Source organism: Eptatretus burgeri, chromosome 3, assembly GCF_056783735.1.
Source record: "Eptatretus burgeri isolate ZD-2024b chromosome 3, Ebu_testis_v1, whole genome shotgun sequence".
Taxonomy (NCBI): domain Eukaryota; kingdom Metazoa; phylum Chordata; class Myxini; order Myxiniformes; family Myxinidae; genus Eptatretus; species Eptatretus burgeri.
In genome coordinates, this window is record NC_140963.1 from 76,533,412 (window position 1) to 76,552,619 (window position 19,208).

At 42.9% G+C, this 19,208-nt stretch overlaps 1 protein-coding gene across 2 annotated transcripts in view; it reads right to left on the reverse strand.

Moving 5' to 3' along the window:
- Nucleotides 1–10,900, reverse strand: part of LOC147030213 (uncharacterized) — a 296,012-nt gene extending 285,112 nt beyond the window's left edge. Inside the window, exons 1-2 of one of the 2 annotated variants that reach the window (XM_085874046.1) lie at nt 10,747–10,900; nt 10,468–10,532 (exon numbers count right to left, since the gene is read on the reverse strand). In XM_085874046.1, the coding sequence (XP_085730172.1) occupies nt 10,468–10,532; nt 10,747–10,757 (76 nt within the window). In that variant the 5' untranslated portion in view covers nt 10,758–10,900. The remainder of the gene's footprint in view (nt 1–10,467; nt 10,533–10,746) is intronic. The other variant, XM_085874047.1, reaches the window with a different exon arrangement.
- Nucleotides 10,901–19,208: the final 8,308 nt, after the last annotated feature.

Genomic DNA, 19,208 nt, shown 5'->3' on the forward strand with positions numbered 1-19,208 from the left:
AACTTTGACAGAACACTGAGCGTTTTTCGAGAGACATCTGATGAGAACGATGATTGTGATGGTTTTTTTTTCATGAAAGCCATAAATCTGCAATATTTTCTGCAACAAGTCATGAGCAACACTAGCAAAAGATTAATTGAAAGTCTACGAGGTTGGAGATCATTGGAGTTTGCTCTTCAGCTTTCAAATTCCACAAAGCATATCAGCCATTGTGATTTTATTTTCCATATTGCCATATCGTTCATCCATTCCAGATGTTTGGTCCAAGCCTATCTACAGTATTATGTAGGACTTACCCCTGACAGACCCTAAATACAGAAGTAAATCGAACCTAGTTTAACACATAGTCCATACTGTCCTCACTATGCATTCCCCATCCCCTTCCACAAACCAATAACACACACACACACACACACACACACACACACACACACACACACACACACACACACACACACACACACACACGACTGAGGGTAGTATAAAGCACAGTGGCCATGTAGGTTGAGATTAGGAATGTTTAGGATGGAGGCTGGAATGGAAGGGCAGACAAGGTCAGGATACATGTTAAGTTTGATGAGTGACGGATGCAATTCATCGACTTTGCTGAAATGTTATTTGAGACATTTTCAAAGAGTCATTCCCGTTGGTGGTCCTTCTGGTTTTGTATTGTCCCTCAAATGGAATTTGTACGGCATTTCGCGATCGACTTTCAGACCAAAGCTTCAAACTGCCCATTTCACTAAATACACGTTTCACCAAATACCTGCGTTCCTAAGCCGCTTTGGTGATCATGGTAAGGTTAAAAGCTCAACGGGTTTTTATCCTGAAAGGCCAAGAAAGAAAGCTTTCAGAGTCCACGACAGCACCAATGAGCAACGGTGTTTCCGCTGGTCCGTTATGTTGACAGATGTTTTGTTCAGTATCAAGTAACATGATGTCTCAAAATACCAGCAGAGATTTTAACACCGCAGAAGTTTCCCCTCCCACATGCTATAAGTAAGGTAGGTCCAAGAATATACAGGAGGTCTCTACATGCAATGTAAGGGCTATGTTTAGCATGGTGAACTGAAGTGCTTCACCATCACCCCAAACAATCTCTGTCATTCCTCAGTCATTCCCACAAAAAAGGAAAATGCGAGTTCACTGTTGGGAAGACTTGTGAGTTTCTTGTACATGAACATGGTGAAGGTAAGTAATAACAGTAAAAAGCTTACCTCATTAAGTTAAAGAGACTAATTTTGCCAAACTGGAGAAAGTTGTGCACTTCTTACCCCACACTTATGGCACAGGAAAGCAAAGCGAAACCAAAACAAGTTCTCGGTGAGCAAAATAATACGAGTTCTGTTATAAGGAGCTTCAGCGCAGAAGGAGGCCATGAGACCCACCGGAGATTGTGCTCTGCTTGCCAACGTGATTTTTTGGGGGGGTCTGTGCTCTATCCTTTATGAATGAAGCACTTGCCATGTTTACAGTCTTTGGTACAACTGGGCCATGGTTTGGGTTTGAATTACTGATCACCTACACTCAGGGAAGACGCTCGACCCATTATGTCACCAAGTCAAGGCAATTTATTTTAAAAGGTTTCCGAGATCACAATTGGGTGGCTGGTTGTGCTCCGGTGTTTCCTTTGCTCCAACACGCATGTGCATACTTGTAACTATCATTTAACTTAGTTTACCTTTCGTTAATATGCACAATGGTTATCCAAAACAAGTGTACTCTTAATAACAGGAGAATTTTTTATTTTTTTTACAGCAAGTTAGCTGATTATGAACTATCTCATACTCATTTGGTTAAAACTAAGCATTGACCAATTCCAAACATAAAATAAATAAAGGAGTGCAAGTACCTGCACATGTGAGGGGGTATGAGGAGTCTTAAAGGGACTTAGGGCCTTAAAGGGTCTTTGGGGGATTTTAGGGTGTCTTGGGGTTCTGAAGGGCTAAAAAGATAGCAGCAGGTATTAGATTGTAGGGCAATTGCACACCATTTGCAATTGACTCCTCTGAAATGGTTGGAAACACATCGGTTGAAAAGTGGTGTTTGCATCTTTCAAGATTGCTTCTGAATTTTTTTTTGGTGAGCCCATTCCAACAGAGTGTGTTGGAGTGGGAGATGGGCACATTCAAAGTATGGACTCTCCAAACTCACCGCAAATTCTCAAACTTTGTGTTTGAACTTTGAAGTTATTATCAGGGCCCAGGCCGGGAATGTTCAACCGCTTCGGAACGTACAGGGGGCACCTTAGGAGCTGAATCCAACACTTTGGGGGAAAAAATAATAAAATCCCCAAAACCCAAATGGAACCAGAGAAAGTCCCAGGTGAGTCACCACATAATGAGGTTGTGTGTTTGCACGGACACCTCGACGGTCTGGTTCTTAAAAACGAGCTCTACCATCCCATTCAACGGACATGAGGGTGCAAGAAGTTTGAGGCTTAAATTAACTGAGAAAAATGTGTTAATGAGGTGGAAATATGAACAATGGGAATGTGTGAATGAGCATGCATAAATGAAGTATAAATTAGTAAATCTTGAGCATGGGTGAAGTATAAAATAGTAAATATTAAGCACGTGTAAATAAAGTACAAATGGCAAATTTTGAGAATGTGTAAATTAAGTATAAAATGGTAATTCTCAAACATGTGTAAATGAGCATGTGTGAATGAAGTACAAAATGATACATCATGAGCATGTGTAAAGGAAGTATGAAATGGTACATCATGAGGATGTGTAAATGAAGTATAAAATGATAAATCATGAGTATGTATAAATGAGTATGTGTAAATTAAGTACAAAATTATATATAATGAGCATGTGTAAAGGAAGTATAAAATGGTACATCATGAGGATGTGTAAATGAAGTATAAAATGGTAAATCATGAGTATGTATAAATGAGGATGTGTAAATGAATTATTAAATGGTAAATCATGAGTATGTATAAATGAGCATGTGTAAAGGAAAAATGAAATGGTACATCATGAGGATGTGTCAATGAAGTATAAAATGGTAAATCATGAGTATGTATAAATAAAGATGCATAAATTAAGTATAAAATGGTAAATCATGAGTATGTATAAATGAGCATGTGTAAAGGAAGTATGAAATGGTACATCATGAGGATGTGTCAATGAAGTATAAAATGGTAAATCATGAGGATGTATAAATAAAGAGGCATAAATGAAGTATAAAATGGTAAATCATGAATCTGTACAAATAAAGATGTGTAAATGAAATATAAAGTGGTAAATCATCAGTATGTACAAATGAGGATGTGTAAATGAAGTATAAAATGGTAAATCATGAGCAGGTATAAATAAAGATGTGTAAATTAAGTATAACATGGTAAATCATGAATATGTACAAATAAAGATGTGTAAATGAAGTGTAAAATGGTAAATATTGAGTACGTACAAATAAAGATGTGTAAATGAAGTGCAAAATGGTAAATATTGAGTATGTACAAATAAAGATGTGTAAATGAATTATAAAATGGTAAATTATGAGTATGTATAAATAAAGATGTGTAAATGAATTATAAAATGGTACATCATGAGGATGTGTAAATAAAGATTTGTAAATTAAGTATAAAATGGTAAATCATGAATATGTACAAATAAAGATGTGTAAAATGGTAAATATTGAGTATGTACAAATAAAGATGTGTAAATGAAGTGTTAAATGGTAAATATTGAGTATGTACAAATAAAGATGTGTAAATGAATTATAAAATGGTAAACCATGAGTATGTATAAATAAAGATGTGTAAATGAATTATAAAATGGTAACTCATGAGGATGTACAAATAAAAATGTGTAAATGAAGTGTAAAATGGTAAATATTGAGTATGTACAAATAAAGATGCGTAAATGAATTATAAAACGGTAAATCATGAGCATGTACAAATAAAGATGTGTAAATGAATTGTAAAATGGTACATCATGAGGATGTGTAAATGAAGTATAAAATGGTAAATCATGAGTCTGTATAAATGAGGATGTGTAAATGAAGTATAAAATGGTAAATCATGAGTATGTATAAATAAAGATGTGTAAATGAAGTATAAAATGGTAAATCATGAATATGTTCAAATAAAGATGTGTAAATGAAGTGTAAAATGGTAAATATTGAGTATGTACAAATAAAGATGTGTAAATGAAGTGTAAAATGGTAAATATTGAGTATGTACAAATAAAGATGTGTAAATGAAGTGTAATATGGTAAATCATGAGTATGTACAAATAAAGATGTGTAAATGAAGTGTAAAATGGCAAATATGGAGTATGTACAAATAAAGATGTGCAAATGAAGTATAAAATATAGATTAGGGTAGATAATGCTCCAAGGCCACATAATATGCACCTGAGAGTATTGATGGAGGTGGCTGAGCAGGTAAGCGAGATGTTAACGGATATTTTCAATAGTCCACTGGAGTCAGGACAGGTACTGGAGGATTGGAGAGTAACAAATGTAACACCACTATTTAAGGAAGGATCCAGAGAAGAATTGGGAAGCTATAGATCTGTTAATTTGACTTCAGTTGCGGCGAAAGTGTTGGAGACATTAATTTGGGACAAGATGAAGAAATATATATATATATATATATATATATATATATATATATATATATATATATATATATATATATATATATATATATACCAAGTGATTAATGGTAGTCAGCATGGGTTTACCAAAGGTAGGTCTTGTTAGCCTCACCGAAGGAAAAGGTAATGCATTTGGGTCTGTTTGTTACTTACGAAATCTAAAGATTTCATAAGTATATTGATGCCTTCCGTTTCTGTTTGTTTGTTTGTTTGTTTGTTAGTTTGGTTGTAGGCACGATAACTCGAGAATGGAAGATGCTACCAATGTCAAATTACACCACGTGATTCAGGACGGTGATGGCTAGTGCTGATTAGATTTTGGTCAAAATCGGTCAAAGGTCAAGGTCACGGTGAGGTCAAATATTCGATTTTTGATGGTTTGGTAGAGATAACTCGAGAACGGAAGAAGCTACCAATGTCAAATTACACCTCGTGATTCAGGAGGGTGATGGCTAGTGCTGATTAGATTTTGGTCAAAATCGGTCGAAGGTCAAGTTCACAGTGAGGTCAAACATCCAAAACATTCGATTTTTGATGGTTTGGTACAGAATCATCGTAGAAACTTCTGGTTTGTGTCGCTACCTTCTAAAGAGACAGCTTTTATTAGACAAGGTCAGAGGTCAAGTTGACGATTTCGTAAGTACCAGTCTATGACTGCTTGTTTGTTTGTTTGTTTGTTTGTAGGCACGATAACTCAAGAACGGAAGAAGCTACCAATGTCAAATTACACCACGTGATTCTGGAGGGTGGTGGCGAGCGCTGATTAGATTTTGGTCAAAATCGATCAAAGGTCAAGGTCAGAGTGAGGTCAAACATCCAAAACATTCGATTTTTGATGGTTTGGTACAGAATCATCTTAGAAACTTCTGGTTTGCATCGCTACCTTCTCTCGAGACAGCTTTTATTAGACTAAGTCAGTGGTCAAGTTGACGATTTTGTAAGTATCAGTCTATGACTGCTTGTTTGTTTGTTTGTTTGTTTGTAGGCACGATAACTCGAGAACGGAAGAAACTACCAATTTCAAATTACACCACGTGATTCAGTAGGGTGATGGCTAGTGCAGATTAGATTTTGGTCAAAATCGGTCAAAGGTCAAGTTCACGGTGAGGTCAAATATTCGATTTTTGATGGTTTGGTACAGATAACTCGAGAACGGAAGAAGCTACCAATGTCAAATTAGACCACATGATTCAGGAGGCTGATGGCTAGTGCTGATTAGATTTTGGTCAAAATCGGTCAGAGGTCAAGGTCACAGTGAGGTCAAACATCCAAAAAATGATAACTCGAGAACAGAAGAAGCTTCCAATGTCAAATTACACCACGTGATTCAGGAGGGTGGTGGCTAGCGCTGATTAGATTTTGGTCAAAATCGGTGAAAGGTCAAGGTCACAGTGAGGTCAAACATCCAAAACATTCGATTTTTGATGGTTTGGTACAGAATCATCGTAGAAACTTCTGGTCTGCGTCACTACCTTCTCTCGAGACAGCTTTTATTAGACAAGGTCAGAGGTCAAGTTGACGATTTCTTAAGTACCAGTCTCTGACTGCTTGTTTGTTTGTTTGTGTTTTTCTCTGCAACCGCTTGTTGGATTGAGACGAAAGTTTCACCAAATATGTGACTACTCATGTAGAATGTTTTAATCATAATTGTCATAGGTCACGTGGTGTGGCAGCCATGTTGGAAAAATGGAAAAACTTTGAACCTCTATCTCTGAAACCGCACCAAGAAAACAATTGAAACTTGGCACAGAGCAAGCACTACTCATGGGGAATAAGTGTGATTTTTTTATGACGTCAGATGTGCCCTCTTTATGAAGTCATAATTGCAAATGTAGAATGCTCCATCTGATCAGTATGAAAATTTTTGAGGGTAATCTCAGTATAAAATGGTCCACAGGAAAATTTATGGTGATGTCATCAGTCACGTGATTTCGCAGCTATATTGTTAAAAATAAAGAAATAATTTAACATTCAAAAATCATCTTCTCTGAAGTGGCTGAACAGATCGAGGTGAAACTTTACACGTATGACTGCTTATCCATGAGGAACAAAAGGTTCTCAACATATGATGTCATAGGTTACATGGTTGGGCAGCCTTATTGGATTTATCCTCAAACCAATTAAAATCTTCTTCTGCAGAACGGCTTGACAGATCGAGGGGGAAACTTCACACAAATGTTCGCCAAGCCTTTGGTGTATAAGTTTGTTGAGGAATAATTGATAGGTCACATAGTTTGGGAGCCATATTTGATTGAAGAAGAATATTAAAGTTTTCTCTGGAACCGCCTAATCAATCGAAGTGAAGCTTAACAATTATGATCTAGTCGTGATGGGGAATAAATGTTTTAAATTTCAACTTGATTAGGCACATGGTCTGGCAGCCAGAATGATTTAATTTTTTGATGTGGGATCTTTTTTATTTATTTATTTTTTGAATAAGACTCACTTGGCTGTGCCTTGATGGGTTTGAAGGTAGAGGAGTAGCAGCTGAAATGCGAATCCTATCCAGGTTCCTCCTGATGACTTCATCTTTGCTTTTTGCTTGTTCGGTTTCTTTCTGATGACTCCAATGCAGGACTGTTCCTATTTGGTCTCCCATTTGATTTTATATTAATTGAATTGATTTTAATCCCATTCTGAATTCAACTGAATAATAATGAAAAACGTCATGGGTCAGGGTCAGGTGTCCAATCAAAGCAGAGTTGCAAAGCGAGACGTTTTGGTACCCGGTCATCACTGCCAGCAGTTAAAAAGTGGCAGTTCTAATTATGCATCTTATTAATTACGTAACACACCAGTGCACAAATGCCACACAAAACAAGTCCTGGCAAGGGTCTGCAATCTCTGATTGCTCTTTTTCTTGTTTACCAAATCTTTCAAAGTTCTATGAAGCAGTTTCTGATTGGGTGGATGAGGGAATGGCAGTGGACATAGTATATCTTGACTTTAAGAAGGCATTTGATAAGACACCACATATGATGTTGTTAGCTAAGGTGAGGGCTTGTGGAGTGTCTGGTCAGGTAGCTAATTGGATTACAAACTGGCTCAGTGATAGGAAGCAAAGAGTAGCTGAGTGGGAGGATGTAAGTCGTGGGTTACCTCAATGATCAGTACTTGGACCATTACTATTCATTATTTACATCAACGATTTGGATAGTGGGGTGAAGTGTAGGCTCTCCAAATTTGCAGATGACAAAAAGCTTGGAGGTAAGGTGGATAGCAGAGGAGGTGGTGATCAGATTCAGGAAAGTATTGATACTTGCATAGATTGGGCAAAAGATTGGCAGATGGAATTTAACCTGAGCAAGTGTAAGGTGTTGGGGATGGGAAAGAACAATGAAAATAGAGATTACAGGATGGAAAGGGTAATTTTGGAGCGTGCCACACAGGAGAAGGATCTGGGGGTGGTAATAGATACGGGAGGTAAGCAGGCAGCACAGTGCCAGGCAGCTTTTGGTAAAGCAAATGGGGTTTTAGGCTGTTTGAGGAGGTGGATCATTTTTAAATCAAAAGAAGGAAAAATAAAATGTTAACATTACACAGGAATTTAGTGAGGGCACATCTAGAATATTGTGTGCAGTTCTGGTCACCACACCTTGGGAAGGACATAGATGCCATAGAGAGGGTTCAGCGCAGGGCTACTAGATTGATTCCGGGCCTCGCTAGACTCAGCTCTGAGGAGCGGCTAAAGGAGACAGGGCTTTATACACAAGAAAGATGGTGGTTATGAGGAGATATGATAGAGATGTTAGATGTACTGAGTGCAGATGAATTATTCAACAGAACGGACAGTGATAGGATCAGGGACCATAGCCTGAGAGTAAAGAAGGGGAGAGTTAAGACGGTAGTAAAGCAGGGGACTTTTACTAAGAGAGTAGTTAATGCATGGAATGGTCTCCCTGGAAATGTAGCATCAGCAGAAACAGTAGATAAGTTTAAATTAGGATTAGATGGGTACCTGGAAGTTAAGCCTGTATCTCACTGGGCTGCGACAGCTCATGACAAAATGCGAACGGGATTCTCCAAAATGTCTCGAAACGTTCGCGGTGGTTCTCAATTTCCTCGCGCGAGTCGCAGGACGTCGCTCTGGTGTCACTTGAATTTTGAACATGTTCAAAAAATTCGTGCGACAAATTTTCTTTCAAAATAGTCGCAGAGTCGTCGCGGTTGTCTCGAACCAGTCTCGAACCCTTCTCAATTTAGTTTCCATGAGTCAGAAGGTGCGACAAATGTGAGACAACTTTGTGAGGGATTGGCGACCTATGAAACTAAATTGTGACTGATTTGAGAAAAAATGATAATCTGTCCTGGGACCCCTGAGAGTTTCGTAATTATATCGCAATTTGTTCTCAATGACGTGAGACATACGCAAATGTGAGATATTCGTGAGACATACGCAAAAATAAATTCAGTGTGATTCCAAGTGAAAATTATCGCTATTTTATCGCAATTTTGTGTCTCCAACGAGTCACGAGCTGTCGCAGCTCAGTGAGATACAGGCTGGAGATAGAGGGGTATTGGGATGTTGGTTGGACTTTTAGATAGTTTGAGCAATGATGGGTGATTGTGTGCATGTGTTCAGTGCTGTTGGTGGGGATCTTGTCAAGGGGTGTTGTGTGGTTGATGTGTGTGTTTATTTTTTAACCAAGTCCATGTCCACTCCCCTGAAAAGAAGGAAAAATAAATAAATTAAATTAAACCCCCCAAAAAAACACTTAATTTTAAAAAACTTTTAAAAATTGCATTTTCTTATTGTGATCTTGTGGTGATAAATTGGTGTGGTGTTGATGTGGCACAGGCATGATGGGCTGAATGGCCTCCACCTGTGCAATTTCCTTGTGAAAATGGTAAATTTTGCTTTTGTAAAAATAAAGATGTGTGAATGAAGTATAAAATGGTAAAATTTGCTTATGTCAAAATAAGGATGTGTAAATGAAGTATAAAACGGTAAATTTTGAGTTTGTCAACAAAGATGTGTAAATGAAGTACAACATGGTACATCTTGAGTATGTGTCAATAAAGATGTGTAAATTAAGTATAAAATGGTAAATTTTGCTTATGTAAAAATAAAGATGTGTGAATGAAGTATAAAATGGTAAAATTTGCTCATGTGGAAATAAAGATTTGTAAATGAAGCATACAATTGTAAAATTTGCTTATGTAAAAATAAAGATGTGTAAATGAAGTATAAAGTGGTGAAATTTGCTCATGTGGAAATAAAGATTTGTAAATGAAGTATAAAATGGTGAATGGTGCTCATGTAAAAATAAAGATGTGTAAATAAATTATAAAATGGTGAATGGTGCTCATGTAAAAATAAAGATGTGTGAATGAAGTATAACATGGTAAATGGTGCTCATGTAAAAATAAAGATGTGTAAATTAATTATTAAATGGTGAATGGTGCTCATGTAAAAATAAAGATGTGTGAATGAAGTATAACATGGTAAATGGTGCTCATGTAAAAATAAAGATGTGTAAATTAATTATTAAATGGTGAATGGTGCTCATGTAAAAATAAAGTACAAAAATGGTAAATCAGCATTTACACACGGCATATTTCAGGTGCAGTATATAAATAGCACATGAGTACACACAGTATGGGTACACAGCACATTACACAAATGCACAAAACGGAAAAATGTGGCTTCGCGTTCCCTGTCCAACTTAGAAGATGTTACAAGGTATCGAATGGGCACACAGCCAAAGACCTTTTGGCCCGTCGTGCCGGTTCATCACAGCACGTGTACACCTGGTGCTCGAATATTAACAAGGAAAGCCGCGCTCGCTGCGAGTTTTCCGTCTCGCACGATTGACGTTCAACACGGGGTAGTGGGGTCGCACAGCACGCGCCTCACCTTGCGGCTGGGCGAGACAGTCCCGGGACCGGAGCACGCTCAGCACCACGAGGATGCGAAACCACCTGCCGTGACACACACACACACACACACACACACACACACACACACACACACACACACACACACACACACACACACACACACACACACACACACACACACACACACACACACACACACACACACACACACAGCCGGGGCATCACACGGCTCGCACCTTCAGGAGGACAATCGGAAAGGCAGAAGGAGCACGTTCTGTGCGTGTGTCAGACTCACCCGCATTCCATGTTCAATCACCCCGCAGCACGGAGCGGCAGAGGGAACGTGAGCGGGAACGGTCAGATCCAGAACCGAACCGGGCTGTCCGCATGCCAAGAGGGCAAAAGAGAGAACAGGGGCCGGCCCTGGTTGGCATGGGAGCGAATCGGGGAAGAGCAAACGGGCCGATCCGCCCATGACTCTGGTGTCACATCCACATGGCCGCGATAAAACCGGAGTGCCGGACTCACCGACTCGATTCACTTCAGCTTTTGCTTTGTGACAAACGAGAAACCATTTCCCACAATTAAATGAACCGATTCGTCCGATTTCATTCATTCATTCATTCATTATTTATTTATTTATTTATTTAACTGTGTTAAGCCACATCACGGACCCGAACACCGAGAATTCAAGAGGGATTATTTACTTTGCACCACGTAACAAAGAGCCCAGTGAAACCTGCAGGTCTTTCTTGACATGGCCCCTGTAATGAGCGCTTCATATAGCAGGTGTACAGCTCCTCCTTGCGGGCGATCTCGGTCGATCCTGCAGGAATACTCGCACAGAGAATGCAATAGCACATTAACCACAGGGTGATTACATGTACCCCCCCTCCCCAAAACAGTCAAACACACACACACACTCACACACACACACACACACACGCACGCACACACACGCACACACACACTCACACACTCACACACTCACACACACACACACTCGTACACACACACACTCACACACTCACACACACTCACTCACACACTCTCACACACACACACACTCACACACACACGCAAACACCCAACCACACACACACACACACTCACACACACACTAACACGCACACACACACACTCACACCCACACACACACACTCACACACAGACACACACACACTCTCACACTCTCACACACACACTCATACACACTCACACTCGCACACACAAACACACACACTCACGGACACACACACTCACACAAACACACAGACTCACACACACACACACACACTCACGTCACACACACACACACTCACACACACACTCACTCACGTCACACACACACACTCACACACACACACACACTCACACTCACACACTCACACACACACTCACACTCACACACACACACACACACACACACTCACACACACACACACACACACACACTCACACACACACACACACACACACTCACACACACACACACACACACACACACACACACACACACACACACACACACACACACACACACACACACACACACACACACACACACACACACACACACACACACACACACACATACACACACACACACACACACACACAATTAAATTTTTGTTGTGAATAAACTCACACATGCAATTTTGACAACTCAGCAAAAAAAGCCTCAACCTCCCACTACCAACTCTGTCTCATCTTTGCTCTCTCTCTCCCCAACCCCAACCCCTCACCCTGCCCCTCTCGACCCAAAGGCATCAATCCCCTCCCCACACTCAAGCCTTAAATCCGCCCTCTCCCCCACCATAGCCACCAAGATATACCAGTTCTCCCTCCCACACTCCTTCAAGTTGGTCATTACCCCTCCCTCCACAGTGATTGGTAGTTGCCACACAATGTCTGGACCCACGAAGTTTTGGTTCACGAGTCAGTAAGTGACCACTATATTCGTTATGGGTGTCTGTCTGTCTGTCCCGAGCATAGCTCCGTGGGTTTTGATCCGATCTTGATAAAATTTTGGTGGGAGGTTTATTTCATGATCTAGTTGTGTTTTCCTGAGAATGGGCGGAGCCACGCCCAAAAAACGTGTTTTTAGGGGGTAGCCGATTTCAATTTGCATCTTCTCCTTGGGGGTTTGTCGAATCTGGCAGGGGTTTCGGTATTTGGTTAGCCCAATGGCACCTGCATAGCCCCACAGAGCTCGATTTTTCATTTTCGTCCCAAGGTCAAGGTCACAAGGTCACGACCTTAGAAAATGTCAAAAAAAATCAATAAATTGGGCATCGAGCTCCTGGGGTTTTCAACTGTTTCCAATGAAAGTTGGTATGCAAGTAGTGCTCTTGAAGTACTACAACTTTCATCATTTACGTTTTTCCCGATTCACGCCAGTTTGCCCGTGGCGTCCCCTCGAAGATCAAAAAATAAAAAGGCGAACCATTTACATTGCTCGTGAACCATCGCCATCTGCAGACTTGTCATACGTTATTTTTAGGGGCTGCAGTAGTACCCACTTGGACGACACTGGGGAAACTTTCATCTGGAGGCATTCAGGGCACCTGTAAATCCAACGCTGCATGTCTTAGTTCATCCACGGCCAGAACACTTGTTTACTCAGGCAGCCATTGGTCTGGTGTTTAGCACAATCACCGGCCATTGAGTCATCCATAACTCACGTTCAGCATTCTAAGGCACAGCTTCAGCAGCAGTAAGTTTGACAAAGCTTCAGCATACCATTCACCTTGGCAATTCACCTTAATGGCTTTGCTAGCCACTCATAGCTGAGCAGTCAACTTTGCTTAAGGATGCAGGGGAACCCATATCTCCTCATGCAAGCCTTTCCATAGCTCTGCAGCACCCAATCCCTGGCCAGGCCCTCTTATAGCTCATAGCCTGACAGGTCCAATGGCCACGTGCAAGTTGGAGGGGCCTCCTGTCCAAGGGTGGCCACCAACGATTCAGCCCCATTTTCTCACAGTACCTTTCTGGACAGGGCATCCACATTCTGATGAGCCTATCCCAGGTGATGTCCACCTTGAGCACGCATACCTGCATAATTTCCAAACATCGTAGAACCTGTCCAGTGGGGTCTTTGAAAATTGTGCAGTGACTGCAGGGCCACATGGTCTGTCCAGGCGACAGATTTTCGGCATTGTAATTATTTTCCGCCATGTTCAACACTCAGCTGACATACACCACTACCTGCTCCTATCCTTTCTCATCTTTCCAAGCCAGCTTGACTCCCAATCTGTGCCGTTGGCATTGGTGTTCATCATGAATTGCTCATTGAACAGTGGAAAAGCCAGTACTATCGTGATTGTCAAGCATTTCTTGAAGGTCTCAAAAGTTTTTTGGCATGCTTCAGAATAGATGAATGGTACTCGTTTCCCTGTCAGCTCATGCAGCTGATTTTGCAATGGTTGCAAAGCTTTTCACAACCTCCGGTAATAGGAGGCTCGGCCAACAAACTGCCACAGTTCCATGGCATTATGGGGGCAGTTTGCTAATGATTCACTGCTTACACATTTTTTTCGTCGGTGGCTATGCTCACATTGCTCACCACATGTCCCAAAAATCTCCACTTGTCCCTTAAGAGCTTGTACTTGGAGGGCATAATCCAGCTGCTACGAGGCGGTGGAGCATCAACTGCACCAACTGGCAGTGCGCTGATGCAGTTCAACTGAAAATTTTCATGTCACCCAGGTACACTAACATACCTCCAATTGCAGCTAGGCTAACACTCACTCCATGGGACGTTAGAATGTGGCAGGTGCATTAGTCAACCAAAATGGCATTATGTTGATCTTAAAGAGTCCACGGTGTGTCGTAAAGGCAATATTTGGCTGACCTTGAAGTGCGAGGTTGAGCATGAAGAAGAACTGCACCCGTGTCAGTGAATCCAAGGTTTCCCCGAAGAGTAATACTAGAGAAGCATCACCCACCACCACAGTGATGCGGATTTGCAATGGTCCATGTAAAATCACGTGTTTCCATCCTTCTTCTCCAGAAGCATCACTGGGGAAGTCCACCACTACATGAAGGGGAGATAACCTTGGTCTCCAACATTTTGTCCAGGTCTTCTGACATATCCTCACAGTTCCCCCCCCTTGCAATGTACTGCATGCTTGATGGGTGCAGCATCCTTCACATCGATGTAGTGGTGTGACCAGTGCAGCTTTGGGATCATGGTAATATGATAATTTGTGGCATTGCAGATGGAGCACAGCATGAACGGCTGCTCAGGGAAGCTGATCTGGACCTTCCAAGATGACCCCAGCTATGCATGCCTGGTGTTGGCTTAATGGTTAGGGGAGCAGGCTTTGGATCCTAGGGTCCTGAGTTCAAATCCCGCTCAGCTGTTGAATTAATACCAGGTGGGGTTAACTCGGCCTGTCATCCTTCCGAGGTCGGCAAAATGAGTGGCAGCATGCTGGTATACTAGGTCGGAGTGGTGACCCGTCCAGGATTGTGCCCAAGAGCCAAGGAGACTGCTGAGGCAGCACCAATGCTGTGTACAGAGTATGGTCCCAATCTCCTCTTCCCAGCTATGCAGAGCCACTGAACTCTCAAAGCAGCGGGTACAAAAGATTGAGACTCCAATGGAGTCATTGATTCATGCCATGCAGCACAGAGCATGCAGACCACATAAAGCACGTCAAACACAGCAGCAACCACAACGGGCTAACAGCAAATAACCACAGTGATGCCAGAAGTCATGCAGATATTGTGGAGAGAAGCTCCCTAGGGGAGTACACAATTTATCAGCTCTGTAGAATCAGAGAGCAGGCTGGTTGTGCAGCAGAGGCAACCCGAGGAGGATGTCCTGACTGTCTCATTGCTTCCAGAAACCTTGGGTCCGATGGAGCATGTCAACAAAGTGCAGACAGCATATCCCAAACAGATATTTGCGAACATGACCATGCATGGGAAGATCGTCAGGTTCCAACTGGACAGTGGAGCAACATGTAACGTTCTGTCAATGAAATACCTCATGGGTCTGGATTATCAAATCAAGCCAACGGATCAGACACTGGTGTTCTTCAACAAGACGAAAGCTAAACCAAAAGGCAGCTGTCATATACAACTCATAAATCCCAGGAATGGCAAGCGCTATCATATTCAGTTTGTTATCCTGGAACAGGAATGCACACCGATACTGGGGAGCCACACAGCCCAGCAACTCCAGCTAATTGAGATCCGACAGGAAAATATCTGCCACCAAGCTCGCGCACTGGCAACAAATCCTCCCAACAAATCGTTGACACTTGATAATGTGATGGAATGCTATGGTGATATTGTTGCTGACCTTGAGTCGGGGGCGAGAATACCACGAGGGAGAAAGCTACCTTGGGTTCCCACCAGACTTTCCGGAATCGCAGGCCGTCGCACACGAATAACTTTGTGACACGGCGGGTCGTGAATCGACCGTAAACGCCAATAACTCGACCACGTGACTCAGGGTCCTCAGTCTGATACCGTTTACCGAAAGGTCACGTGGTTTAATTACCGGGGGACATGCCCTTGGTTCGCCTTATTCAAAACAGAACACCTTACTGGATCAGATGCAGCCGAGCGTAACTGCCAAGGACGTACCGGCTAGAAAAACAGATTGTTGGGGGATAACGTCCCAGCTAATCTGGAATACGAACCATGCTGGCCAATGAAGGAAAAGGTGAAAACGAGCTGGGAACATTTCCTTTCAAAGCATTTATTTACTATGAAGCGAGGAAAACGTATGTGGCACAGTGAATTGGGTTTATTCGTATGTACAGCAGGGGATAGCAAGGAATTTGTGGGGTGCGGCAAAAGGCAAGCAATTTACAAAAGCAGTCACAGAGCAGACTTATCTTGTTAGAACTTCAACAATCTTAATTTATGCTACGACAGGTGCCATCACACACACACACACACACACACACACACACACACACACACACACACACACACACACACACACACACACAAACACAACCCCAAGGAAGATTAGATAGCCAGAAAGAAAGATAGCAGGTGAGGAAAAAAGGCCTCGCAATACCTGGTGCGGTCGGTAGACCAATGCAACCCAGTACGCTTAGGGAGAGGTAGGAGGGAAAAATACTGGTATCTAAGCTGTGGGAGTGGGAGGTGTGGTGTAGTGCAATATGGGCGGTGTGGTGTCGTGCCAGAGAAAAATGGGATTGCGAGTCAGTCATGATGCTCTTTTATGCATCCAAAGGGGACGAGATAGAGGGGTGGAAAGAGAGAGAGGAGAGAAGATGTGTGAGGTGAAAGATCCCTAACCTAGTCATGTATAGGTGTGCTAGTGTAGTGTGTACCTCTGTGGGATGCTCCGCTTAAGCGTTCTTACCTCGAGAATTGGCGTGTTATCTCCAGCTTAGTCACTTTGCCAGGGTACGTGGCAACTTCCACTCTGCACTGGTCCTCAGGAATAAGCACGTCTCAGTCGCACACCAACCGTGAGTGAAGAGCCAGCAAAGGGCGGAGGCAACGAGTAGCAGCCAACACAGAGCCGAGAGGAGCAGAGAAGAAGAGGGTGAAGCAGAGAGCGAGCGGCTCCGCGCTCCTCCTTTTATAAGCCCCTGGCGAAGGGTGGGGTGACGACCCGAAGGCGATGCACTGTGACCTGAATCCCTCTCCTCATTTGGGCCACAGCGGCCCTAGCCATGCCCTGCCAGGCTGTCATGGCTGGAAACGGTCTCATTTGCCTATCCGGCTCACCACAGCCCAGAGCTCTTGACTCAACGGGAGGGGATGAGCTGACACCCCGGCCCTGGACGTGCTCCAAGTGCAGGCTGAATAGCAATGCACACCTGCCACCCATGGGGTCCCTTCTCATGAGCCAAGATGCACACCAGGGCCCCGTACCAAACTCCTGGATCGCCCTTCCCGCAACCCCTCCTTGCCGCCCCTGTCTTGCCATGTTCTGCCGACTGGACGAGGGTCATATCAATCCTGTGTGCTCACCCGGAACATCTCCGACGAGATGCCCTCGAGCTATTAATGTCGGTTTCTCGGCCCCGCTTTGCACGGTCCGAGGGCAGCCCAAGTTGTGCAGTACTCCTCTGTATAGTGTCAAATTGTAGTGATACAGAAGTACAAGGGGTGATACAGAGGTGAAACAGAGGTGGTTGCTTGCTTGATTTGTACCATGGCTAAAAGGAAAGGGCTGGTTTACAAATCAGAATAGGAGACAGATATATAGTTAATAGACCGAGTGAAAAGACCCACGCAACACACTTCGTCCCGTTAACCCACTAGACATGATGGGAAGGTCTAACTGCACGGAGACTAACAAAATAACTGCCTGGGGATCACTGTATGTTGGGTGCCATTGCCTTAAAGGCATGCGGTTTTGCAGAACCGCAACAACATCTTCACCGGCACTGGACTGCTGGAAGGGGAGTATCATATCGAGACTGACCCCAGCGTCAAACCAGTCGTATATCCACCACACAGAGTTCCAGTAGCACTGCGTTCCAGGCTCGAGGAAGAACTCAGCCATTTTGGAGGGCTGGAGATCATCATACTGGTGACAGTGCCAACCCCATGAGTGAACAGTATGTTAACTGTAATAAAACCATCTACAGGAAAATTGAGGATATGCATTGATCCGAAACACCTCAACACTGCTGTCATGCGGAGTCATTACCCAATGGCGGTAACTGATGATATCCTGCCGGATTTGCAGAACACACGTATCTTCAGCACATTCAACATGAAAAAGGTCGCTGGCATGTGCAGTTAGAGGAGCCAAGTTCCTATCTGACAACATTCAATACACCATTCGGTCGGTACCACTGGAATTAAATCTGCACCAGAAGTATTCCGGAGGCATGTTGATCAGGCCTTGGAGGGCCTACCCAGCTATAATAGCAGACGTTCATGATGACATGTTGTTGTACGAGGAAGGAAGAATGGATGAGGAAGTATGAGCTGACCATGATCGGAAGCTCATCCTGTTTTTCGAGTGGTGCAGACTGAAAGGATTGCGTTTAAACTCCGAGAAAACGAAACTGCATCAGTCACAAGTAAGTCTCCTATCTAGGGCATTTACTTATGAAGAAGGGAGTGAAGCTAGACCCTCAGAAAGTGCAAGCGGTAGTGGAGATGCCTATGCCGATGGACGTCCCAGCAGTAGTCGCTTCCTCAGATTTGTTGTGTACTTCAGCAAGTTTCTGCCAAAGCTAAGTGACCTCTGCCAGCCTCTATACTAAGACAACTAACTCAGAGAGTTATTGTCTGGCACTGGACAGAAGTCTATGAAAATGCACTTTCTGAGATCAAGCGACTCATCACCGCACAGCCCGTACTACGTTACTATTGCCCACAGACTGAGCTCACCCTTCAAACAGATGCCTCTGACATCGGACTTGGTGCTGCGCTACTCCAACATGGTCAGCCAGTTGCGTTTGCCAGTAGGGTCATGTCTGATGTAGAAACTAGATATGCGCAAATTGAGAAAGAACTTTTGGCCGTATAGTTCGTGCTCGAGAAGTTCCACTCGTATACTTATGGCCGGAAGGTGAGAGTGCACACAGATCGCAGACAGTTAGAAATTATTGTCAAGAAGGATTTAGCTCGAGCTCCAAAACACTTGCAGAGGATGCTGCAGATGCAGCCATACGAGGTGGATATTCAATACAGGCCAGGCAAAGAAATGTACTTGGCTGACACCTTGAGCAGGGCGTATTTGCCAGTGAAGCCATCTGGACATCAGCAAGAGGATGTCAACATGCTGCACTACGTCCG